The sequence below is a fragment of the Hylobates moloch genome, unplaced genomic scaffold, assembly GCF_009828535.3.
Source record: "Hylobates moloch isolate HMO894 unplaced genomic scaffold, HMol_V3 SCAFFOLD_4, whole genome shotgun sequence".
In the NCBI taxonomy this organism is placed as follows: domain Eukaryota; kingdom Metazoa; phylum Chordata; class Mammalia; order Primates; family Hylobatidae; genus Hylobates; species Hylobates moloch.
This window is the reverse complement of record NW_026652279.1, coordinates 224,162-233,218: the sequence shown is the minus strand read 5'-3', so window position 1 is coordinate 233,218 and position 9,057 is coordinate 224,162. Positions and strand designations below refer to the sequence as shown.

General features: G+C 66.2%; 1 protein-coding gene across 1 annotated transcript in view; it reads right to left on the bottom strand.

Annotated features, from left to right (window-relative positions):
* Positions 1-7,485, bottom strand: part of PKP3 (plakophilin 3) — a 12,393-nt gene extending 4,908 nt beyond the window's left edge. Inside the window, exons 1-9 of the mRNA XM_032149252.2 lie at positions 7,376-7,485; positions 5,408-5,603; positions 3,248-3,327; positions 2,490-3,121; positions 2,273-2,396; positions 1,581-1,785; positions 636-810; positions 324-441; positions 82-252 (exon numbers count right to left, since the gene is read on the bottom strand). Coding sequence (XP_032005143.1) covers positions 82-252; positions 324-441; positions 636-810; positions 1,581-1,785; positions 2,273-2,396; positions 2,490-3,121; positions 3,248-3,327; positions 5,408-5,603; positions 7,376-7,456 — 1,782 coding nt within the window. The 5' untranslated portion in view covers positions 7,457-7,485. The remainder of the gene's footprint in view (positions 1-81; positions 253-323; positions 442-635; positions 811-1,580; positions 1,786-2,272; positions 2,397-2,489; positions 3,122-3,247; positions 3,328-5,407; positions 5,604-7,375) is intronic.
* Positions 7,486-9,057: the final 1,572 nt, after the last annotated feature.

Here is a 9,057-nt window from a genome sequence, read left to right as displayed (position 1 = left end):
GGGTCAGCGGAGGCCGAGGTCAGCGGGGCCGGGGTCGCAGCACCCCCCCGTCCCCCACGCCCCGCCGAGGCTGGTGCCCACCTCGCGCAGCCGCCGGCTCTGCGGCGTGAAGCAGCCCACCACCTCTCCCGGCGGCGCCCCCGCCAGGTCCCTGCGGCCGCGACCCTCCAGCCGCTGCAGCGCTGACGGCGGCATCTCGTCGTACAGGCGGTAGGACAGGTTCCGCAGCACGCACACCGCGTTCTCCACGCTCTGCGGGCAGGGGCGCGGGTCAGAGCGGCGGCCCGGGGGGCACGGCCCCTCCTCCACACCGCGCCCCTCACCTTGTCCTCGCATTTGCCCACGTCCAGGGCGTGGTTGATATAGGTGACCAGGGCGTCCACCAGCCCGTGGCATTCCCGCATCTTCTGGCGAGTGGCCTGAGAGGCTGAGCTGAGGTTCCTGGGGACCGAGGTGGATCAGAGCCCCCCAGGGACCCCCCATCCCAGGCCTTGCCCCAACCCATCCTGGGCCCTCGAAAGCCCATCCCCCATTGCGAGGCGTGCAGTGTGTGGGGCTGTGAACGCCAGGCCAGACGGAGTCCCTACAATGACCCGCGCCTGCAGTCCCCACCCCACCGCCCGAGGCTGGCGCACCTGAGGAAGCCGGTGGCGTTGTAGAAGATCTCCGCCTCCGAGGCGTTCTGCTGGATGAGGGGGGGACCCCCAGCCCCCGATAGGGGGCTCAACACCAGGTCTGTGAGCTGCTCCAGCGTGTCTCTGGCCAGGCGGTCCTTCAGGTGGTCGCTGGATGAAAGGTTCCACAGGATCCCTGGCCGACGGGGGAGGCTGCTATCAGCGTCTGCCCTCCAACCCCCTCCGCTTTTCTGGGGATGGTGTGAAGAGGTCTCGCCTCTCCCCAGGGGCTGGCCTGGTGTTCTGTGCCTCACCCACGTGCCCCACTGGGGAGACCCTGGGGTGGCATTTGAGGTGATAGAGCTGGGACCAAGCAAGAGGGGACAAGATGTGGGGGTGGGGTGGTGAGCAGGCCTGGCAGTGGAGGTGGCTCCAAGGAGACAAAGCCGCAGGACAGGGTGGCCAGGGGTCCTGGAAAGAGGTGGGCAGTGGAGGCCCAAGTAGAAACACGGCCAGCAAAAGGGACAAAGGGATGGAGGGGAACCGAATGGGGTGGAGGAGTCAGAACGGAGGAGAGAGGACAGGCAGAGGAGGGACAGGCAGAAAAGGGGGACAGGAGGAGGGGGGACAGGTGGGGGGATAAGCAGAGGGGGCAGGTGGAGGAGGGGGGCCAGGTGGGGGGACACAGAGGGAGGACAGGAGGAGTAGGGGACAGGCAGAGGGGGCAGGTGGAGGAGAGGGCAGGTGGAGGAGGGGGGCAGAGGGAGGGCAGGTGGAGGGGGTAAGGCAGAGGGGGGATAGGCGGGGAGGAGGTGGAGTAGGGGGCGCAGGTGGCGGAGGGGCAGGTGGAGGAGGGGGGCAGATGGTGGGCAGGTGGAGGGGGGCAGGTGGGGAGGAAGGCAGAGGGGTGATAGGCAGAGGGGCACAGCTGGAGGAAGGACAGGTGGAGGAGGGGACGGGTAGCACCTGTGACGTTTTTGCGAAGCTCATCATCCTGCTCCCGCAGTGTCCGCAGCAGCTCGAAGATCCCGTTCTCCTCCACCAGGGCCAGCTTGTTGTCAGCGTTGTCGTAGATGAGGTTGCGCATGGCACCTGTGGCATGGCGCTGCACTTCCTGGTTGGCATGGTTGAAGAGCTTCACCAGCCTAGGCACGGCCTGAAGGCTGCGGGCCTGCGGGCACAGGCATATGGGGGTGCACAGACACATGTGGATGGATGCAGATCATGCACTTGTGTGCAGTTGTGTCCAGGTGCGTAGATGTAGATATGCAGAGGATGCAAGTGTATAGGGAGGTGACACAGGTGTATGGAGGTGACGCAAATGTATACGGGTGTATGGAGGTGACACAGGTATATATGGGTGTGAGTGTATGGAGGTGACGCAGGTGTATACGGGGGTACGGAGGTGACGCAGGTGTATGCGGGGGTACGGAGGTGACGCAGGTGTATGTGGGTGTACGGAGGTGATGCAGGTGATGCTGGTATATCCAAATTGTATCCTCCTGCTCTTCCTCTGCTGAGGGGGCTCTGGACAGAGTGGGGTCTACCCAGTCAGCTTGGGGATCATGAGGGTGGTCAGTGAGCAGAGGCCAGTGGGAGGTGGTGGGGCCCACGAGGGAGGTCACTGGAGGCAGTGAGTGGGTGGTCGGGGTGGTCACCTGCTTCTTGGCGACTGCATCGCTGTAGCACTTGTGCTGGATGTAGGCCGCTCCCAGCACCTGCAGGTTGGGGTCTGAAGCCATGAGGTACTTGACTGCTGAGGGCAGGTCAATGTCATCAAAACTGCAGAGCCAGGGGTCAGGGGTCAGGCTAACTTTGGGTTCAGGCTCGGCCTGTGGCAGAAGCCCCCGCCCTGAGCCAGGCTGAGCTGCTCACCCGCTGCTGAGTCTCTGCAGGGTTCGGTGGCTACCATAGCTGTTGAACCCACGCACGTCCGGCAGGTGGCCCGAGTCAGCCAGGCTGAGGCTGAGGCTGCGCACAGATGGCGCTCGAGCCACAGGCTCCAGGACGGCCCCCGGCGCTGCCCCACCTACCCCGCGGCTCCGGTGGCTGCTCTGGAAACGCTGCAGGGTCCGCATGGCAGGGGCGCGGATGGTCCGGCTCGGGGAAACCTCAGGGGCCTCGGGCCAGTCCAGCCCCCCTGCCCGGCTGGAGCTGGAGCTGGCCTGGCGCTCGTACCCAAAGGCCCTGTAGGTGGAGGCGGCTGCAGGCTCCAGCTGCTCAGACAGCACGCTGTAGCGGTCGTCCAGGCCCCCGGCCCCCAGCCGCAGCGAGCGCAGGGACAGCGTGTCATAGTCAGCCCGGCTCCCAACCCCACTGCGCTCGTGGAAGGACACAGGCCTGGCGGGCATGGGAGGGGTGGGCTGGGCACCCCTGTACCCAGCGGCCCCAAAGGTGCTGCCCCCGTTGTGGGCGGAACTCAGCCTCCGACTGCAGCTCAGGTCTACGGCGGAGCGGGAGGACCAGGAGGCTGGGCTGTAGGCTGGCTTGGCGATGGGCCGGAAGCCCTGTGGGTCGAGAGGGGGCGGTGAGGGCGTGCCTGGGCTCACCTGTGTCCAGCCCTGCTACAGAGCCTCCCACTCTCCGGACTGCAGAGCTCAGATCGTCCCCCTTGGGCTGGGCCCATCGCTCACCGAGGTCTTGTCCCCACTCAGGCCCTGAGAGCGAGAGCTGAAGCCAGCCTGCAGGGTGTGGTACTGCCCCCTGGATGTGCCTGTGGAGAGGGACGGTGGTAGCCCAGCTCTGCCACACAGCAAAGCACTGGCCTACTGCCTTCTCTCCACCACTCCATCGTTATTGGCAACCCTAGGAGCAGCCTCCAATCCAGGGCAGGGAGGCCAGGGGGGCTCCAGGGCCAGTGCCTCCGCATTCCTGCTATGGCCTGGTCTCCTCACGTGTCAGCCCTGGTGGTCCACCTTCCACAACCCACCCCCAGCTGTGCCTCCTCTGCCCGAGAGGGCAGATACGCTCACCCACTGACCTCCTGGTCTCCAGGAGGAATGTGCCAGGGACTCTGACATCAGCTCTCCAATCCCTGCCATGGTACAGCGCCCAGGCTCCTCCAGGAAGCCAGCCTGGCCTGCCCCGGCCCACACTGACTCCTTTTGAGCCCCTCCTGTGCCCAAACCTCACCTGTGCCCGGTCACAGGAGAGTGACACTGTCTCCCTGGACCAGTATGCCCTGTTGCAGTGCCCTCTCCCACCCGGCAGAGCCCGAGGCAGGGGCCACACCCACCCTGTCCAGCCACACACGCCAAGGGCAGCTGCGTCAGCCCGACTCCACAGTAAGTGGACAGACAGGTGGGTGGGCAGAGGGTGGAGGGCGGAGGGTGGATGGAGAGACAGGCAGGAGGAGGATGGGAGGGCTGCTGTGACTGTTGGAAGGATGGACAGAGTGGTGGATGGAGGGGTGGGAGAGCCGGGGACGACAGGGTCCCGTAGGTGGATGGTGAGTGGGCAGAGGGATGGACTTGTGGATGGGTGCAGAGAGGACGGGCTGACGGTGGGGGCATGAGAAGGCCCAGCAGAGTGACCTGGCTGAGGGGCTCAGGGTGGGGTACAGGGAAAGGGGCCGTGGCCCTCCCACAACTCTGCCCAGAGCTGGATGCTCTGTGGGGCACCCCCACTGCAGGGGCCCCAGACTCACCCTGGTTAATGGGGCTTCTGGGCCAGGGCTATTAACCCTCTGACGCTCGTGAGGCCCAGCCCGGAGTGGGGGCACGCCCCAGCCTGGGGACCTCACCCCCACCCCCCAATTATAATCCATCTCCCTCTAATTGGCAGGGCAGCCAGGGTGGTAATTAACCCTTCCCTCACCGTCCTCCACCCCATGACCCCTGGGCACCCGACTTGGTCACCAGCAAGGCTGAGGCCCCTGGAGGGAGGACCCCAGGGTCCAGGCCGCTGGGCTGGCCCCTCCGCTGGGCGACCTTCACTTCCCCCCAGCCAGTGTGGCTGGAGGCCAGTCCTGGGGAGGGCCCCTCTAAACACCAAGTGGACCACGATGAACTGGCATCTGGGTCCCTGGCATTCTGGGAGGCCCATCTTACTGTCTAACCTTAATCCCTGTTGCTGTAGCTTGGGAAGGAGGAAATGACATTCCTAGAACCACTGCCCTCAACTCACAGCGTCTGTGCTCCTGTCACTTGCACTCAGACGCATGCACACACACCCGCGTGAGTGGGGCCAGGATTCCGCCACAGATGGGTCTGGCTGGCACCGAGGGGTGCTCCTCCACCCGCTGTTCCCACAGAGAAATCTGGGTCACTCCAGCCGGGCCCTCCCCTCCAATTCCTCAGGGAGCCCTGGTCCAGACGGGCCTGGCTTTCCTCCAGGACTTCCAGCGCCCCCACACCTCTCCCCGCTTTCCTGTTCTGCTCGTTCCCATGAGGTGTGGGAGGAGCGTGGGGGTCTGGGTGTCCCTGAGACCCTGTGTGAGCCCGTGCTACCGGGGCCAGGCGCGTGCATGTTCCGGGTTCGCCGACTGAGGGGCCTGGCCCGCTTGCCATGTGCCAGCCTTCCCTGTCATCCCCCACAGGGAGGGCTCCAGGCCTCCAGGCACAGGTGGGGCCCGGCCAGGCTCAGTCTCTGGAGGACCCGGGGGTCCCTGCTTGGATGGGGCAGCCCCACCCATGGCTTCTCCCCACGCCCGTTGGGGCGGGGTGCGTGACTCAGTGTGACGCCTGGTGAGTCAGGAGCCAGCCTCACTGCGGCCTCTGCCCTCGCACTACCACGTCCGCCCGCAGCCACCTCTCCCCGCCACCGCCGTCCCCGCCGCTGTCCCCACCGCCTACCTCTGGCAGTCTCGGCCTCAGGCTGGGGCTCAGCAGCCCCGTTGTGCCGCGGCTGCTGTCCCAGCTGCAAGAGGCGGGCGCGGACCTGCTCCTGGACGCGGGCTGCCCGCAGCCGCTCGGCCTCCGGCCCCTCGGCGCCCCGGCGGTCCAGCTGCAGGTCAGAGGGCAGCGCCAGGGAGCACACGCCGGCCTCAGGCTGCAGGGCCGACAGCAGGAAGTTACCGTCCTGCATGGCGGCAGGTCCACCGGGCCTGGGCCTGGCGGCCGCCTCCAAACCCAACTGTCTTCACGTCCTGTCCCTCGAGGCCCTCTCCCTGAAGTCCCCGCCCCGCCAGCCTCACCCAGAGCCGCCTGAAGACAGACGCCTGCCCAGCGCTGAGCACAGCTAGGGGCGGGGACACCTGGCCAGGTGGGAGGGAGGGGCCGCCGCCTGCTTAAGGTGGAATTTCGGCGGAAGAACAGGCCTTGCATGGCCCCAGGTCCCAGCCTGGCCTCCCGCCTCCTTTTCTCCCATCCCACGACAGGGCCACGGGGGGCCTGGGTCCTTCTTGTTCTCAGCCTGTAAAGGCCAGACTGGGCCCTTTGTCATGGGGCTGGGACAGAGGGGCCCTCTGTGTCCTGAGTGTCAAGGAAGGGCAGGGGGCCTGCGGGGGGCCTATGTCCTGCCACCCCCAGACGAAGGGGAGGGTGACCCACTCCCTGGGGGTCTAGGGCCCCAGGTAGCTCCAAGAACCAGACAGCCTCCATGGTAGCCCAGCCTTGCTGGTGAGGCGGGGATGAGGCCCAGGAAGGGGTTGGAAGGAGACACTGTTGGGGGCCAGGGGTCAGGACAAAGGCTGGAGGGACGGAGCTTTAGGGTCCAACAGGACTCCATGGAGGCCCTGGCCCTGGTCCTTGGAACCCAGCGAGGAGCCCCCTCCCCACCAGGAAGCATGTAGATGGACCAGCCCTCCCCTGAAGCCTGCAGACCCTGGAACTCACCCCCAGGACCCCCTCACTCCCTACAGAGGCCTCCAAAACCCTCTCTGGCTTCTGGGACCCTGGCACCACTGCTTCTGCCCCCCAGGCCCTGGGGTGGGAGGCTGTTCCTAGCACATGAGTCAGGGTGCAGGGGGGCGGGGCTGCCCCAGGGGGTTGACTCAGAAGGCCTGCACTCCTGTCAGCGCATGCCAGGCTGGGGCAGGAGCGGCAGGAGCGGGTGTGCGGGGAAGAGCCAGGGGGTCTGGGAGAGCAGAGGCCGGGATGGAGAGGGAGCGAGGGTGGGGGGGCCCCTGGTGGGGATGGTGGGGTGGTGGGAGGCCTGTGGTGGGGTGGCCCCAGACCAAGCAGGGCTTGTGCCCAGCAGGTCTCCTTCGAGCATCACAGGCCTGTCAGTCAGGAGCCGGGGGGGCCCCTGGTGGGGATGGTGGGGTGGTGGGAGGCCTGTGGTGGGGTGGCCCCAGACCAAGCAGGGCTTGTGCCCAGCAGGTCCCCTTCGAGCATCACAGGCCTGTCAGTCAGGAGCCAGTGGAGCCAGCAGGTGGGCTCTGAGGCCCTCTAGTCTCTGGGACAAGCCCCTCGTAGATGGGGGTGGGATAAGCCTAGGAGGGCTGGGGGTGGGAGCTGAACATCTGTGACAACTTCTGGGCTTCTCTCACGAGCTCATCTGACAGCCTCTGCCTCTTCCTGGACCCTGGACCTTGGCTCTGGGCTCTCCTCCAGGGCAGACCCTTGCCCCCAGCCCCGTCCCCAGAAGATTTTTGCCTTAATGGGGCTGGGGGCAGGGGTCTGGTGTGAGGGTCGGGTCAGGGTTAGGAGGCAGCATTAAGGGTGAGGTCAGTGCTCAGGGGGAGGAAGCTGGAGAGTGGGAGTCGGAGGTCAGCATGGGGGGTTAAAGCGGGAGGGGAGTGTCCACTGAAAGGATGGGTGAAGCCTGGGATGGGGCCACCGGGTGGGGTCGGGGTGGCGGGGCAGGGCAGGGAGACCTACCTGGCTCGTGGTCCGGATCCCGCCAGCCTCCCAGCTCATCCCAGAGGCCACTGCTGACGGCCGAGGTGTCCTGGGCTCCATCCCTGGCCCGCGTGCGGGGCAGCCTCTGCGGCGGGGACGGGACTGTGGGGGCCTCGGAGGGCGGGGTGGGAACGCCCAGCTCATCGGACTGGCTGATTCCCTGGGAGACGGGTTTCGTGTGGAAAAATCCTGGGAGACAAGTTTGTGCGGCGCAGAGCAGGCCTGGAGGTATGTGCCTGGCACAGGCTGGGTCCCGCCCTGCACCCAGGTCCACCCCAGGCCCACCTGGAGCCCTGCAGAGGCCAGGCCGGGCCGCATGACGGGGGAAGCCAGCCTGGAGGGCCTCTGCAGCCCGGTCAGGCCGAAGGGCTCACAAGACGGCTCAGTGAAGGGGCTTCCGTGCGGCTGGAGCTGTGATGGGAATGCCGGTACCCCACGGCCTGCAGGGCCCCGACGGCCGGCTCTGCCGACCTTCCCTCCTCCCCTTGGCAGAGAGGGCTGTGGGTGCCCCCCCCCAGAGCTGCGACGCCTCCCTGAGGATGCGTGGTGCCCGCCAGGCACAGTTTTGGCAAAGCCAGGAATCTGGGGTGCACCTTCCCTCACTGCGGCCGGGCCAGACGGACGGCCATGCCTGCTAGGCAGCTGCTGCAGCTTCCAGCTCCAGGCTGGGAGGAGTCTTATCTGACCCCCGTGACCAGCCCTGAGTGTCTCACTCTCCCTGGAGCCAGTTCCTGGCACAGGAGCCCTGGAGGGGGGCTTGACAGCGGGCTTCCTGGAGGAGGCGGTTGTCTGTGGGGCCTGGAATCTGCATGTAGCCTCAGGCCGCTCTGGATGCACAATCAGGTTGAGAGCCTGGAACCTGATGGCCTCGAAGGGTGAATGAGCGCTGCTCTTAGATGGGTCCCGGGTGGCGGGTGGCCTGTCAGTCACCTCCCAAGAGGCAGTGGGAGAGGGTGCAGGAGGGCTTCGGGGCACGGTGGGCTCAGCGTAGGAGGCACGGGAGGCGCTCACAGAGAAGGTGGGCTGGGCCCAGGTCGTGGGCAGAGCTGCCAGGTGCGTGCCTGGAGTTGTGGGAGGACACAGAAGACAAACCTCCAGGGCAGAGCCTGTGTGGGTGGAGGGGGATGGGGTGGGCGTCTTAAGGAGCAGAAGGGGGAGGATCTGGGGAGAAAGGTGTGAGGACGTTGGAAGCAAAATAATAGTCAAAGCCGAATTCAGGAGTGAGCCAGTGCACAGAGAGGATTGCGAAGTTGCCTCAGGTCCCACCGCCTGCAGGGGCGGAGTTTGGAGTGCATTAGGGGAGCCCCTTGGTGGTTGATGGACCTGGCGTGGGGGCACAGCTCACCCAGAGGCAAGCGTCCTGGCGTTTCCTGTTGGTGCCCACGCTTGCAAACCTTCTGACCTGGGCTCCAGCCAAGTCCAACCCCTCCACGGAGCCTACATGGCTGCCCATGGGCACCACCCCTCTCCCTATGGAGTGTGGCCCCTGCCTCTGCCCTGGGCCTGTGGCTGAGGCAGCTCTGAGGTCTCTGGCCTTGGTCCTTGGCATGGAAGGTAGCTGAGGGGTACGGCCCCTGTAGGGACACCTTTCATCTGCACACACCCCATCCACTGCCGGCCTGTTGGTCAGTCTGTCCATCTGTCCATCCACTACTTGTTCA